The 16,943-nt window shown below is 46.3% G+C and overlaps 1 protein-coding gene across 1 annotated transcript in view; it reads right to left on the bottom strand.

Annotated features, from left to right (window-relative positions):
• The window catches only part of emilin1a (elastin microfibril interfacer 1a), a 28,744-nt gene extending 13,473 nt beyond the window's left edge, over positions 1-15,271 (bottom strand). The window contains exon 1 of the mRNA XM_056427853.1: positions 14,850-15,271. Within this exon, the coding sequence (XP_056283828.1) occupies positions 14,850-14,965 (116 nt within the window). The 5' untranslated portion in view covers positions 14,966-15,271. The remainder of the gene's footprint in view (positions 1-14,849) is intronic.
• Between the last annotated feature and the right edge of the window lie 1,672 nt (positions 15,272-16,943).

Below are 16,943 nucleotides of genomic sequence, written 5' to 3'. Positions count from 1 at the left end.
GGAGAACTCACAAAAACACGGAGCAGCGTGAGCGTTAGTTTGGAGTCGTGTTTCCGACCATTTGGCGACTGTAAGGGGAATATTCACTCGCAGCTAAGTACTTTTCCCTATTTAGTCCAACTCCTGAGGGAAATATATCGTTGCTGCTAACTGCTCCACCAAATGTGCTCCAGCGTTAGAAGACCCCCCCCCCCCCTCAATGTGTCCTCTTCCCTCTGACCTCCCTTGACCCTCAGATGTCTCTCTTGATAACAGCCGCGGACAGGTTGAAGACAAGGACGTCCTTCAGACGCTTTCCATCATCATTTTCATATTACCCAGAACCCCCCATTCCAGATGGTCATTATGGCCAATTAGTGTCCCTCAGATCCATCGGAGCGGCGCTAGGACGGACAGAAGTCGGAGCGCACAACGAGTTCCTTCATGCTGAGCTCTCCTCGCTTTGTCTGTCCTCACGTCTCCACGTCTCGGTTCCTGTGTCTCTGTGTCTCTATGTCTCTGTGTCTCTATGTCTCTATGTCTCTGTATCTCTGTGTTTCCATGTCTCTGTGTCTCTGTATCTCTATGTCTCTGTGTCTCTATGTCTCTATGTCTCTGTGTTTCCATGTCTCTGTGTCTCTGTATCTCTATGTCTCTGTGTCTCTGTGTCTCTGTGTCTCTATGTCTCTGTGTTTCCATGTCTCTGTGTCTCTGTGTCTCTATGTCTCTGTGTCTCTATGTCTCTATGTCTCTGTATCTCTGTGTCTCTGTATCTCTGTGTCTCTATGTCTCGGTGTCTCTATGTCTCTGTGTCTCTGTATCTCTGTGTCTCTGTATCTCTGTGTCTCTGTGTTTCCATGTCTCTGTGTTTCCATGTCTCTGTGTCTCTGTGTTTCCATGTCTCTGTGTTTCCATGTCTCTGTGTCTCTGTGTTTCCATGTCTCTGTGTCTCTGTGTCTCTGTGTTTCCATGTCTCTGTGTTTCCATGTCTCTGTGTCTCTATGTCTCTGTGTTTCCATGTCTCTGTGTCTCTATGTCTCTGTGTCTCTATGTCTATGTGTCTCTGTGTTTCCATGTCTCTGTGTCTCTATCTCTATGTCTCTGTGTCTCTATGTCTCTGTGTTTCCATGTCTCTGTGTCTCTGTGTTTCCATGTCTCTGTGTCTCTGTCTCTGTGTTTCCATGTCTCTGTGTCTCTATCTCTATGTCTCTGTGTCTCTATGTCTCTGTGTTTCCATGTCTCTGTGTCTCTATCTCTATGTCTCTGTGTCTCTATGTCTCTGTGTTTCCATGTCTCTGTGTCTCTGTGTTTCCATGTCTCTGTGTCTCTGTGTCTCTATGTCTCTGTGTTTCCATGTCTCTGTGTCTCTGTGTTTCCATGTCTCTGTGTCTCTATGTCTCTGTGTCTCTATGTCTCTGTGTTTCCATGTCTCTGTGTCTCTGTGTTTCCATGTCTCTGTGTCTCTATGTCTCTGTGTCTCTGTGTCTCTATGTCTCTGTGTTTCCATGTCTCTGTGTTTCCATGTCTCCATGTCTCTGTGTCTCTATGTCTCTATGTCTCTGTGTCTCGTGTCTCTATGTCTCTGTGTCTCTGTGTTTCCATGTCTCTGTGTTTCCATGTCTCTGTGTCTCTATGTCTCTGTGTTTCCATGTCTCTGTGTCTCTGTGTCTCTATGTCTCTGTATCTCTATGTCTCTATGTCTCTGTGTCTCTGTGTTTCCATGTCTCTGTGTCTCTGTATCTCTATGTCTCTATGTCTCTGTGTCTCTATGTCTCTGTGTCTGTGTGTCTCTATGTTTCCATGTCTCTGTCTCTATGTCTCTGTGTCTCTGTGTTTCCATGTCTCTGTGTCTCCTGTGTCTCATGTCTCCTGTGTCACATGTCTCCTGTGTCTCGTGTGTCTCTATGTCTCTGTGTCTCTGTATCTCTATGTCTCTATGTCTCTGTGTCTCTATGTCTCTGTGTCTGTGTGTCTCTATGTTTCCATGTCTCTGTGTCTGTGTGTCTCTATGTCTCTGTGTTTCCATGTCTCTGTGTCTCTATCTCTATGTCTCTGTGTCTCTGTGTCTCTATGTCTCTGTATCTCTATGTCTCTCTGTCTCTGTGTTTCCATGTCTCTGTGTCTCTATGTCTCTGTATCTCTATGTCTCTCTGTCTCTGTGTTTCCATGTCTCTGTGTCTGTGTGTCTCTATGTTTCCATGTCTCTGTGTCTGTGTGTCTCTATGTCTCTGTGTTTCCATGTCTCTGTGTCTCTATCTCTGTGTCTCTATGTCTCTGTGTCTCTATGTCTCTGTGTCTCTATCTCTATGTCTCTGTGTCTCTATGTCTCTGTGTCTCTATCTCTATGTCTCTGTGTCTCTGTATCTCTATGTCTCTGTGTTTCCATGTCTCCATGTCTCTACATCTCCATGTTTCCATGTCTCCCGCTGTAGAACTCTTTTTATTTAGGCGTGTCCTCTGCACCACCTGCGCCCCTCCCTGTTTCCTATCTCCTTTCTCACCTCCTTCCAGCTTATTTTTCTTCTCTCCTCTGTTCCACTGAGACGTGACACCTCGCCTTCATCCTCGCCTTCATCCTCGCCTTCATCCCAAACCGTGACGGTCTGACCGAGTCTGTCATGTGTGGCTCCTCCCCCTCACCTCCGTACGGGGGAGCTGGGTGGGACTACACACCTCATTGCAGTGATAGAGGTGTGATTTATTATATTTTACGAATGTTTTTTTCCTTAGGAGGGTTGATTTACCGGAGATTTTTAAAACATATGTTCCCATATTCCTCTTGGGGTGTAGAGCCAAACAGATTTACAGTATTTGTTTACTTCTCAGGGATTTCTGCCACCACTCGAATACAATAAAGGTGATAACAGCAGCTAATATTTTATTTAAGAAATTGTTTAAGAAATACACAACTCTTATATACACTTATTTTATGAATGCTTATACTGTATTTATATGAATAAAATAAAATTAGGGTTAAGATATTTAATAATTATTCTGTTTTGTGTAAATCTATCAACATCGGATTTGAAAAATATATATAAAAAATAATACAAAATAATAATAAATAATTCAAAATAATAAAAGATAATAAAATATAATGATAAATAATTCTAAATAATTAACCCTTGTGTTGCCTTCGGGTCATTTTGACCCGATTCAATATTTAACCCTCCTGTCGCCTTCGAGTCAATTTGACCCGATTCAATGTTTAATGTCGGTGTTCTTTCGGGAGTCAACAAACAAACATAAAGTACCTCACACTTGAACTTGGAAAACAATATTAATTCTAATAATTTTCTGGAGATTTTAATAGCTGGGGTCATATTGACCTCAAGGGTAAAATATGTTAGTAAATATAAAGGTAACAGGAGGGTTAAACATTGAATCGGGTCAAATTGACCTGAAGGCAACACAAGGGTTAAGAAAATGTCTTCTTTATTCCTCATGATTTGGGTGAATGAACCCTTTGACATTAAAATAACAGATTCAGAATCCAAGATCACTGCTTAGAAATAATACGTGACGTGCTGTACATCACTGCCTGGCGGCTGCTTTAAGGTCCCACTTCGGAAAAAAAAACCGAAAGCCAAACCGCTCGTGCTCAAACCTCTTCCCGGTACGTTTTTGCTGATTCTGCATATTCACATCACGCCGCTGTTGCTGCGTGCTGAAATCTGGCGTTTTGGTCTGTAAGCAACGAGCGTCCCGTGAGAGGAGCGGTACCTCAAAGCGCCCCATGCGGCCTCCTCTCGCCACGCGTTGAATGGCGTTACGCTCTCTGTGGTTTTCTTTATGTTGCATTTGATGCTCCCATCGGAGCTCGGAGCGCCGGTGACTCATCGGGGCTCACGCCGCGTGAGGGTCTGTGCCGGGTTGTCTGCGGTTCGTCTCTGGGGGGTCTCATGGGAGCAGGAGTCTGACGTCTCCATCGTGATCAGGGATACGCAACATGTACGAAAAAAACCCAGAAAGAGACAGCGGCGGTGAATCTGGACGGGGCCCCGGCTGGGGTTCAGCGGGGCCCCGTCCTGCCGCTGGGGGGGGGGGGGCTCCCAGGGTCACGGAGAAAGCACAGAGTCGGACGCTGACGGAGAACAGGCGCCGCGTTCTACGTAAATAAACCGAAGCGTCTCTTTCTCTTTTGTTTCATTTGTTTCTTCTTCTTCTCCCCGATGAGCAGACGCAGATGTGGAAACACGCTCAGACGGACGGAAAAAATAGAAGAAGAAAAACACACGCGTGCAGCTCCGCCAAAAAACACTCGCACTTACTGTACGTGCACGCCCCCTCCCCCCTCCCACCACCTCTCTTACCTCCTCTTTCCATCTCTCCATCCTCCAGCTCCTCCCTCCGCTACATGAGAGGAGCCTTTATGTGTGTGGCTGTGCCTCTGAGCGTATGTGCCCTTCACAATAAAACGTTCTTATTATTTTTTTTATTAACCGAAGCAGAGGGAATTTGCTTAATTTCGTCTCCAAACCGCTGGCCTCCTCTCCTCCTCTCCTTCACTCCTCCTCTCCTCCTATCCTCCTCTCCTTCACTCCTCCTCTCCTTCTCTCCTCCTCTCCCCCTCTCCTTCTTTCCTCCTCTCCTCCGTTCTCTACAGCGGCGTCCACTCAGACATTCCAAACTAATCCTATGAGATCCCATGTATCCAGATGGCCCAGATGAAAGTTCACTAACTAGACTTGGCATCTTTTCCATGAGCGTTAAAAAGCAATTACAAGCGCGCACGCACACACACACACACACACACACCAAAACACACACACACACATGCGTAATTTAACGGACAAACACTCCTCATTCACCACACATCGACACAAACATAAAAAAAGTACTTGAGGCAAACTTGCTTATTTCTCGCCTGAAGGAGTTGACGGTGCGGCTGCTTGGCCTTCTTTCAGTGATCACACACACACACACAGCCCAGCTCCACACACACACACACACACACACACACAGCCCAGCTCCACACACACACACACAGCCCAGCTACACACACACACACACACACACAGCCCAGCTCCACACACACACACACACACACAGCCCAGCTCCACACACACACACACACACACACAGCCCAGCTCCACACACACACACACACACACAGCCCAGCTCCACACACACACACACACACACACACAGCCCAGCTCCACACACACACACACACACACACACAGCCCAGCTCCACACACACACACACACACAGCCCAGCTCCACACACACACACACACACACACACAGCCCAGCTCCACACACACACACACACACACAGCCCAGCTACACACACACACACACACACACACAGCCCAGCTCCACACACACACACACAGCCCAGCTCCACACACACACACACACACACACAGCCCACACACACACACACACACACACACACACACAGCCCAGCTCCACACACACACACACACACACACAGCCCAGCTCCACACACACACACACACACACACAGCCCAGCTCCACACACACACACACACACACAGCCCAGCTCCACACACACACACACACATAGCCCAGCTCCACACACACACACACACATAGCCCAGCTCCACACACACACACACACACACAGCCCAGCTCCACACACACACACACACACACACAGCCCAGCTCGCTATCAGTAAATGTTTACAACCACAATATTTATTTGAGGAATGTTTATCGGGGCAAGATAATGAAGATGAAACATGTCCAACCGGAAAACAAGACTTCCCTTTCAACGTTCGAGGCTCGGGGAGAGTTCTGAGAGAGAGTTCTGAGAGAGAGTTCTGGTGGAGAGTTCTGGTGGAGAGTTCTGAGAGAGAGTTCTGGTGGAGAGTTCTGGTGGAGAGTTCTGAGGGAGAGTTCTGGGCAGCGCGAGGTTGAACTGTGAGCTCTCTCGCCGTTACCCCGACGGGTTGCTCCTCATGATGAACGGCCTCTGTCTCGTAGGAACATCGTACGTGTTTCACATGTGTGGAGACTTCAGAAGGTCGAACCACATCTGGTTCCGTCGGTGCCGTCGGCAGTGAAGCCGTCACAGGCTGGGAGCTGATCCAGAACCTCACCGCAGGCTCTTCTGTCTTCCTGCCGACGCTAATCAAACACCAAAGACCTATTTAGAGGTACCTCACTATAAAGAAAGGGCTGTCTGTCTGTCTTCCTGTCTCTCTGCCTGTCTGTCTGTCTGCCTGTGTGTCTGTCTGTCTGACAGCCTGCCTGCCTGTCTCTCTGCCTGTATGTCTGCCTGTTTGTCTCTCTGCCTGTCTGTCTGTCTGCCTGTCTGTCTGCCTGTCTTTCTGTCTGACAGCCTGCCTGTGCCGTCTGTCTTCCAGACTGTCTGTCTGGCTGTCTGCCTGTCTGTCTGTTGGTCTGTCTTCCTTGCTGACCGGTCTGTCTGTGTGCCTGCCTGTCTCTCTGCCTGTCTGTCTGTCTTCCTGTCTGTCTGTCTGACGTGTCACTTTCAATGTTAATAAACTATTTTTAAAACGAGTCAACGAGCGAGAACGAGGTTCACTTCCAGTTCCTGTAGCTTCAAAGACAGGGGGTAACGCCTAAAGCTGCGTTCTCTCTAATGGCCACCAGGGGGCGACTCCTCTGGTTGTATAGAAGTCTTTAAGAAAATGACTCTACGTCTCTCTCGATTTCTTCCCTCAGTAAACATTGTAAACATGGTTTATGGTCTCACTCTGTGAGATGTTTATTTTGTAAATTATGGTCCATTTATATTTAAACAGACCATAACGCAGGATATGCTTTATGGCGGGCTTACTGTTATTTACAGTTCCTCTACGGCATACGTGTCAAACTCATGGCCCGCGGGCCAAATGTGGCCCGCCACGTCATTTTATGTGGCCCGCGACGGCATGAAATAAATATGATGCCTTTTCTTAAAAAAGGGAGGAAAAAAATATTGTGCTTTTATTTTGAAGGTCATTTTTTTTGCGGCGGACTGCGGTCTGTTCACTCACCTTCATGCTGCGTTCACGCCAGAGGAGAGGCGGACCCTTACTAAAGTACTCGCGTGAGTTCAGTCGCCGGAATATTTGTCACGTTTTCTTCACTCGCGCCGGAGAGGGGGCGTGGCTTATCGTGGCATAACAGTTCGTTACCACCGTCCACCACGGAAGGAATACACACTCTTTGTTCTGTTCAGAAAGTCCCACACACGTCGGATCATCAAGCCCTCGAGTCTGGGTTGATAATATAAATATTACATATTATATTATCCGTAGCCGCTCGCAGCTTCTCCAGGAGCTGCGTCTGGATGACGGCCGCTTCCAGACGATCAATATCCTCCGTAGGTTCTGATTCAACGGTATGACGTCAGTGACGTCACGCGGAGCATTTCAACAGTCTCACCTACTTTTACCGCCCGAGTTTAAAAAATCAGCCCGAATGAGGCGCATTTTTCGCGTCCTGTCATTCACGCGCCCGGCGGACATCCAGACGCGCGTGCGTGCGTGTGTGACCACATTGACTTTGTATTAACAAACATCCCCAGTTCCCCTATTATGAATTCCTCCATCAGGTCTATGTCAGTGGTCACTAAGGTTGAAGTGAGTGCTGCTTCATGTTTTTCAGTATTTATAATATAGTCAGAAGAAAAGTTAATGTTGAATATGTGAATCCTTTTTAATATCCCTTGTATTTAGAGTTTGTGTATAAAAGCTGCTCCTCAAGACTCTGACTTGTAGAGCAGCTTTATGTATCATAGGTTCAGTGAGTGAGACATGAATTACATCTTTTGAGGCTTTTTGAAACCAGACTTTTTTATTTCATGTTTATGCATGAACGCACTGTTTATACATGTTTTAAAGTCTGAAGTTACTGAGTAGTAATGTATGTTGTATTACCTTGTGTCCTTAAGATTCACTTGTTGGTTCATAATTGACTGTAAAAGGGAATATTACTAAATAGTTTTGTTGTGCATACTGTGATATTCTGAAATCTCAGGTTCAAACTGCACCATCTTTTTATTAAATACATTTGAGAAGTTAAAAATGTCCCTCGATTTAGGTCTCAGCTTGTCATTCAGGGGTGATAGTGCATCCCAAAGCCAGACCAGTAGAGAACCACAGCCCCAGACCAGTGGAGAACCACTGCCCAGACCAGTGGAGAACCACAGCCCCAGACCAGTGGAGAACCACAGCCCCAGACCAGTGGAGAACCACTGCCCAGACCAGTGGAGAACCACATCCCCAGACCAGTGGAGAACCACTGCCCAGACCAGTGGAGAACCACAGCCCCAGACCAGTGGAGAACCACAGCCCCAGACCAGTGGAGAACCACTGCCCAGACCAGTGGAGAACCACTGCCCCAGACCAGTGGAGAACCACCTGTCTCAACTGTGACAAAGCTTTTAACAAAGTTAATGTAATAATGTTTGTTTGATCTTTGATAAAGTAATGTGGGTTAAAATAAATATAATGAAATTATAAAGATTTATTTTATAATATGAAATACATTTGCATATATAGTTATACATTTATATAAGTACACATAAATAAACAATAAACAAATGCAAAGACAGTTATTTAACAATATGTTCTGGAGTAGTTAGAATTATACCGTGTTAGTGAAAACCGGCCCTTTGAGGGCAGCCATGAGGCGGATGTGGCCCCCGGTGAAAATGAGTTTGACACCCCTGCTCTACGGGATCTGTATGTCACACCTCCGCATATTACGACCTTACAAATTGACACAGCCGTTACTACTTTGCACAGCCGGCAGACACGGAGAACCTTTATCAGAGATATGGAATTATATTTGAGCTTTTTTTAGAGCTCTTCTGACGCTGCGTCTGGAATCAACGCGGATGAGAGCCGTGAGAGTCAACCAAAACTGTCGCGGGTCGTAAAAGCAAAAACAGTGTGCCGAAAGACGCAAATAATGCCGTGTGTTTGACCACTTTCTCGTAGAGATGGTCATGTGATCCAATAGAATATTAACTTCTGCAGCGTTCGGGCACACGGAGCAGCCGCGGACGCTTCTATCACGTGAGTCGGACAACCCGACAATCAAATGTAATTAATTGGAAAAACGTGTTTTTAATGCCACATTGAGCTCTCGCTGTATCTCTGTTGTTGAATGAGAGGGGGAAATTATATAGTCAATTGTAGTTAACTATCGCTAACATCGATGTCAGTTCAATTCAATTCAGTTTATTTTATATGGCCCAATATCACAAATTACGAATTCCCCTCAGAGGGCTTTACAATCTGTACACATACGACATCCCTGACCTTTGACCTCACATCGGATCAGGAAAAACTCCCAGGAAATATAAGAACCCTTCAGGAGAGCAACAGAGGAGGATCCCTCTCCAGGATGGAGAGAACGATAGATGTCATCTGACCAGATGAATCATTACAGAGTAACAACACATTCAATGAGTATGACAGAGTGTATGAATAGTTGGTAGTATGCATGGACACAAGTTCCAGCCCCCACTGGCATGTAAACAGGAAGTCAGGCGTAAAGAAGCATGCCCGTCCTCTTGCCTGATTGACGGTCTCGGTCGATTACGACATTGACTAGCTGGTGCTAAAAAGCAGAGAATATGTTTTTACTTTCATTGGCGTCTAAAAATAAACGTCTGAAAAACCCGCCAAGCACCAAAGGAAAACGTGTGTTTCTGGCGCCGCGTCCCGCTGTCATCGCCGCCCCCCTCACCAAGGGAACAGGAAGGGGACGACCGTATTCTAAACATGGAGAAACCTCGGGAAACGGACTGGAGAGCGTTAGCTCAAACTCGTAGCATCAAGGGACCAAAGGCTGTCTCACTGATTGCCGTCACACACCCAGGCTGGTACACAGGAACAACACACTCACACGCATGTTAACTACATAGCATCGGCAGCGAAAACGTCCACTGCACACGTCTCGTTTGTATTTATTGAGCCGTAACTCTGCGTGAGCGGGACTCCTGCACCTGCCTGACGTCTCAACCCGCGCGGATCGGTTTTTATTTAACGGAGCTCTGTGGGTAAAAAACTTGAACAATCATTGACAAAAGTGACACGCAGAGTAAGTGGGAGGAAGAAGGAATGAAAAAAGGGGTTAAAATTTTTTTTAAAAAGGGGTCGGGGGGGGGGGGGAGCGGAGGTTTTACTACTCAAACACAGACGAGCACTTGGCGGCGCCTATTGTTGAGGGAGCTTTCATTTAGCTTCAAGGGGAAAGGCTTTCGACAGCGACCTGAATGAGTGGATGGAAGGGGAGGGGGCGGGGCTGGGGGGGGGGGCTCGCTGTTTGAACTGCGTCCCGAAAGGTCAAGCACCATAACCCCCCCCCCCCACCCTTCAACGTCCTTGTAAAGGTATATCCCTTTATCGTCGGCATACGACCGCGCGCACACTTCACTGCGCTTCACTTGAGCAACCGCACGCCGACGGACAACCACAAAGGCAGACACACACATTCCTCCGGCCTCACACACAGAGGTTGTTTTTCTTCTTTTTTTGGACTGGTTCCAGCATCAGTGTGTAAACTTCTCTCTGATTGTTTAGCCTGGCGGTCACGAAGATACACAGAGAAGGTCCGCGATGCCGGCCTCGGCGTCAATGCTCGTATACGTCTGTCGTCCCTTTGGAGGACCGCAAGGCGGGATTTGTGGCTCACTTGAATTTTAACCATTTATGGAGGCATGTGCACTTTGAGGAATATGTCTCCTCGAAGACCGTAATGCCGTACTTGCCAAAAATAACACAGATTATTTATGTGGGTAGAAGTTCGATGTGACTGCTCCGAGGTCTAAAACAGTGAGTTCAGCATTTAAATGTCTGCTTCCATTTGCTAACAGATCGTTCTGGTGCTGATGGGGAGCATGTTGGGAAGGGATTCAAACCCCCGTTGCGTTCTGTACGCTTTTTCCAAACAAGTCTTTCTTTGACTATGGTCATTATTATTATTAACGTCTGTGACTGGAAAGCATCCCATTTCCCACGGAGGCATTACCGTATTTAATGAGATTTGTGCGCTGAGCTTATTAGCAGAAAATCCCCGCAGATGAAGTTGTTGTGTATTTTGTTGTGTATGTTATTCAGTCAATCAAATCAAATACAATACAATATTGTTCTATATAATATATAAAACAGAAAGACTGAAAAGGTATAGGTAGAAGCAAAAAATGCTTATTCCTATCCTAAATTAATATCAAATAAATCAGAAAATGTATATAAAATAAAGAAAAAATAATAAAGAAAATATTTGTTTTAATATATATTTATACATATATATATATATATATACATACATATATATATATATATATACATAGTTTGAGTTTGGATGTTTTTTTCCAAACATCTGTCAAGACGAGGAGACTCCTGTTACACTCCATGCCGCATGTTGGTGTTGGCGCCTTTTCACCATTTCGCAGTGCATTCTGGGAAATATATTGTAAATAGACTGTACTTGTAGAGTCTTCCGGTCATTCGAAGCGCTTTAAGACTACATGTCACCATTTACACCCATTCATACTCTGATGACAGGGGCTACCATGCAAGGTGCCACCTGCCCATCAGGACTAACTAACATTCACACACACACATTCATTCATACACACATTCATACATTCATACACACATTCATACATTCATACACACATTCATAGTTGCAGTCGCCACAATTTATGATGCTCTCAAGGCTTTTCCGTGCTGCTGCTCTGGAGCCACTCGGGGTCGATTAGCGCGCTCCAGAGGAAATTATTAAAAGAAGTCCACTGACGATACATTTGTCGGCACACATGTTTACTTTTTATTATTTGACTTACTGGTGTTGAATGTGTTCCAGAAGGTTTTTTTTATTTTTTATGACCTCCTACATTTCACCCACGACAGAAGAGGCTTGGACTAACGCTGCGTTCACGGCCCAAAAACTTAGCGACGACCAATCGTACGTTCTTGTTTTACCATGTTTCGTTCCATCAAGTAAAAAAATGGCGTTAACCAGTTCCCGATGATTTCTAACGACGTGACTACGCCGACGCGTGCGACGCTACGAGGCAAATGCCATTGGTCCTACTGTATGGAGGCAGAGAGAAATATAGTACAAGAGACGCAGAGATATGAGTATGATTTTTTTTTTTATGTTGGTGACCAAATTAGTTGAAACACAATGCCATGGCCCTGCTGATGCCCCGCCCACTCCCCCTCTCTACCTCCATCTGCCTGATGGATCACGGAGGTCTGGATCGGGGTCCATGCCGACTACCAACTATTCATACACTCTGTCATATTTATTGAATGTGTTTTAACTCTGTAATGATTCCTTCTGGTCACATTACATCTTTTGTTCTGTCCATCCTGGAGAGGGATCCTCCTCTGTTCTCACCTGAAGGGTTCTTCAATTTATTATCCCTGTGAAAGGGTTTTTTCTATTTATTGGGAGTTTTTCATGATCCGATGTGAGGTCAAAGGTCAGGGATGTCTATGTGTACAGATTGTAAAGCCCTCTGAGGCAAATTTGTAATTTGTGAGAATGAGCTATACAAAATAAACTGAATTTAATTGAATTAAGATAAAATACAACACCAGACCTGATAAGGTAGCGACCTATCTGTCATCAGGTATTCCCGCTCTGAAGCTGTTTTTTAAGACTCAACAGCCGGCTCCTAAAGGCCTTCCTGGCACTGACTGGGTGATACCGTCACCACAAAGGTGTTGGAGGAGGCTGCCTTCAGGGTCGGATTGTTCCACCATGTGGAAACCTTTTGTGTTCGGGCCTGGCTCCGTGCTTTAGGGACATTGTTACCCAGAAGCAGCCGAAGGCTTTTGGGCCAAACTGGCACCGCAAACTTGGAAGGACGCTCGTATTTGAGATTACGCTATAGCATAAAGGCTTCATTCATGGGACCGAAGCCCTTTGCCCAAATAAGGAAAAACCTGAACTTGGCTTGAATAAGGAAAACCTGAACTTGGCTTGTCCACGTACAGCATTAATGGCCATTCTTGGGCTAATGGACCCACAACAAAGTGTTTGTCTCTTTGGCTCTCTGGATTTTCCCGCCACAGGCCACAAAGCCGAAGACCATAACAATCAGGCTACTTGAAGTGTGACCATTTGTCTATCTTTAAGGCTCCTGCATGAAGCACCCCATGGCTACAGCGTGTGTAAATAAGTGGAGTGCAAGTATGATGAATGCGTCTGCTCCTTGCCACCCTCCAGCGACGGTGTCCTCCAGACTGTACGTCAGCGGGTCCACCTACACTCAGACCTGTCGCTCTTCGGGGGAGGGGGGGGGGGGGTCAGCTCTGGCATTATTTTGGCAGGAGATGTGTCGGCCCAGAGTCCTCCTTCTGAACCCCCCCCCCCCCTGGGGCATGACACCCCCCTCGCTGGATGCCTTTATCGCATATGGGGTTCTTCACATCTGTCAAAACAGTTCAATGGAGTTCAAATGTGTGTCAGAGGGGCAAACCGCACTGTCACGAGCCCCCCCGCCCCTCGACGCGTCACTTTGTCTACGTCACAGGACAGCCATGCTGACTCCTCCATAGGGTTCAGGAAGGGGGGGGAGGCCTTTGAGGACCCCGGGCCCATCTCCCCTTCTTCTACTGTCAGTCTGTCTTTTCTCCTGTTGCCCCTCCCCTCCCTGTTCTCACCCTTTAGCCCTCTCTCGTCACGCCTGCTCGGGGTCTCTCTTTTCTTTTCTTCTGCTCCTCTTGTTTGCTTCTCACTCATCTCAGCCTATATCAATACGATGCTTTATCTCCCCCCCCCCCCCCCCCGTCATAAACACCTCTCCTCTCTGCTTTTAAAGCGCTCATTTCCACTTCGTCAATCAATCTTTTTTCCCCTGTTTCTTACTCTTTCTCTGCCCCCCCCCCCCCTCCATTACTTATTTAACCTATTCCCAGTAGCCACCAAAGAGGCCAACCATCCATGTCTCACCACTCAAGCCGCCCCAGCACACTGCGCTCTGATGTGGAGAGGAACCTGAGAGAAGCCGTGTGCCACTGCAGGAGCTCAGCACACGCACGTTAAACACAAACACATGGCGGCAGAATGACGCGCAACACATGTGAGGGATGGACTTGATTCACTCCCTCACCTTTTTATTCATGCACATGAACACACACACACACACACCTCTGTTCTCAGTGGATCAGTGAACCCCGTTCCATCATTCATTTACAGGCACACAAACAAGTCACACATCTGTCCAATGAGGTGGTGATGGTGGGTGGGGGGGCTCCAAACATGGGGCCCTCGGGTATGACATGCTAATAACGCACTATGGGGGCAACAGCAGCACAATATAAACATACATGTGTCGGTCCACTGGCGGTATTAACATCCTCATGAGCATCTACAAGAGACTGTTAATCAAGCGCCCCCCCCCCCCAGCCATTACCCATCCATCAGGCCCCTGCAGTGTAAAAGACCTAATCGCCAATAAGACATTTCCTCTATAAAATAAGAAGATGTAGTTCTGCAAGAGATATAAATTCACATCACGGTCTCAGAAAGAGACTTTCATGAGGGAAATGACCCCCAGTGTCTTCATTGCTTCAATTACCTGTACAAAGTCTTTATTTTATTGTATTTACGTATTATCTATTATTTGAGAGAGCATATTAGAGATGTATTTTAGTGCAATAATCACACATTCCTGTTGGATTATTTTCCTAATCAGTCATTTAATCATGTTTAGATTATTTATTTAATTATTTCCGACCATGTTCCAGAACCCAGACCACCCTGATGTCCTCTCACACTAGCAGATGCTTAATTAAAACACATAAAAACATAATGGAGATAAGCTGCCAACACGTGCCGTGCCTCTTAGAGATCCCGGCTGGCATCCTAAGTCGTAATGGAGGTCGTGGCCCGCAGGTCTCCTCCAGGTCTCCCTCTCGTCCTACCTGTGTCTGCTGGCCGCCCGCTGGCCCGTCTGCAGCCCGGGCTCCCCGTACCCTCCGAGACCCCAGCTGACCCGGGCCAACGACAAGCAGGCGAGCAGGTACAGCCCGGTGTCCATCCCCGCGGCAAAGGCAACAACAACAATTTAAAAAAAGAAAAAATGTAAAAAAGAAAAGAAAAGATGGAAACGTCGTTTAGCTCCAGAAAGTTGGTCCTGGAGAGTCTCCGCGGTTCCGGTCTGCGGCTCTTCAGCGACGCGCCGCCGGGACTTCACGGGGGGGACGCGGCCGAGTCAAGTGCATCTCTGTCGGCGGAGCGGTGGAGTCCGACTGCTGCTGCTGGAGCCCCGGAGGAGCGACTACCGGAGGAGCGACTACCGGAGGCGCGACTACCGGAGGCTCTCTGTCAGCTCCCACAGCCGCATGCCCGCTCAGGGTCTCTCTCTCTCTCCCTCTCTCTCTCTCTCTCTCTCCCTCTCTCTCTCTCTCTCTCTCTCTCTCTCTCTCTCTCTCTCCCTCTCTCTCTCTCTCTCTCTCTCTCTCTCTCTCTCTCTCTCCTCTCTCTCTCTCTCTCTCTCTCTCTCTCTCTCTCTCTCTCTCTCTCTCTCTCTCTCTCTCTCTCTCCCTCTCCCTCTCTCTTTCTCTCTCTCTCTCTCTCCCTCTCTCTTTCTCTCTCTCTCTCTCTCTCTAAGAATACTGCAACAACAATATTGCCAAAGCATCAAGACACAGCAACACAAACAATATACAATTCATAAGAATAATAATAAGACAGAAATAAATATATTGAAATAAAGTACAGTTCTCTCTCTCTCCCTCCCTCTTTCCCTCTCTCGCCCCTTCTCTTTCTCCCTCCCTTTCTCCCTCTCTCTCTCTCTCTCTCCTTTCCTCTTTCTGCACGGCCTACATTCTCTCTGTTTCCCCCTTTTCATTTCTGTTCTTCTACTTCCTCTGCTTCACATGAAGCCTGGTTTAGACTTTGTTTAAACAATTTTACAGCAACAACAAATACTCAAAAAGTCAAAAAGAAACATTCAGAGACTGCACACAACTTAAAAAGACCCTCCACATATGGCAGCTCACACACAGGTAGAAGTTAGAGTGAAATATTAGAGCACTTCAGAATAACGCCACACGGAATATTCTATTGTTCCTAACATTATTCATTTTGAGTCTTCCCAAACAGCAGAAGAAGAAAAGAGGCATGAAGCTAGTGAACCGGCTAACGCTGAATAACGTTAGCGGACAAATAGCCACCGGTCATCCCTGACCACAAACCCCTCAATGTACTAAATTAAAAATGTACATTGTTATTGTTTGGAAATTAATTTGTTCTCCCTTTTCTCGTGAAACAGTCTAAGTGAGCTGAGTCTCCTTTAAGCTAACGCGGGTGAGAAGACCCTGAAGTGCTCTAAACAAATAATGGTTATTTACATCTACGAGTATAAATGCATTGAATGTGAGTAATTCTATTATGTTGTTTACTCTGCACACATTGCACCGATAATTTATTGAATGGAATTGAATAGTCAAAGAAAAACAAAGCAAATGTTTTTTTCATTTGCCGTTTTCATGAGTCAAGAACTGCACCGGACGACGATCATGTGATCGGTGGAGAATCTCCAGAATCGCTGCAAAGTGCAGTTTTATATATTACGAATCTTTGTATTTTATGTTTTCATTGGTTTGGCATTTGGTAATAATAGAGTGACCAGATTGAGGTTTGTGAAAAAGAGGACACTTCGTCGCCGGGGGGGGGGGGGGGGGGGGTAGTGTATAGCATGCCGCACCATGACCATGTGAATGCATACAAATGCCACAAATGAAATGACAAAAATGACACAAATGACTATATGAACATCTATTTATTGAACTTTAACAAAACTGCAAAGTGCAAATGTAAAACAAATCTTTGTTGTGGCATTTAGTCCAGCGCTTCTTTAATGTGTCTTGTCCATATATTGAAGCAATAATGATAACAAATAAAAAAGATGTCATGTGCTGTAAACAATGAACTAGTGGAGGCGGCAAGGTGCTCCGTGTTGCCAGATTGTAAATGCTGAAGTATCGTACTAAAGGCTCAACATGGTCGTATTT

This window comes from Pseudoliparis swirei, chromosome 12 (genome assembly GCF_029220125.1).
Source record: "Pseudoliparis swirei isolate HS2019 ecotype Mariana Trench chromosome 12, NWPU_hadal_v1, whole genome shotgun sequence".
Lineage (NCBI taxonomy): Eukaryota > Metazoa > Chordata > Actinopteri > Perciformes > Liparidae > Pseudoliparis > Pseudoliparis swirei.
The sequence above is the reverse complement of the archived record's forward strand: the minus strand, read 5'-3'. Positions and strand labels throughout refer to the sequence as shown.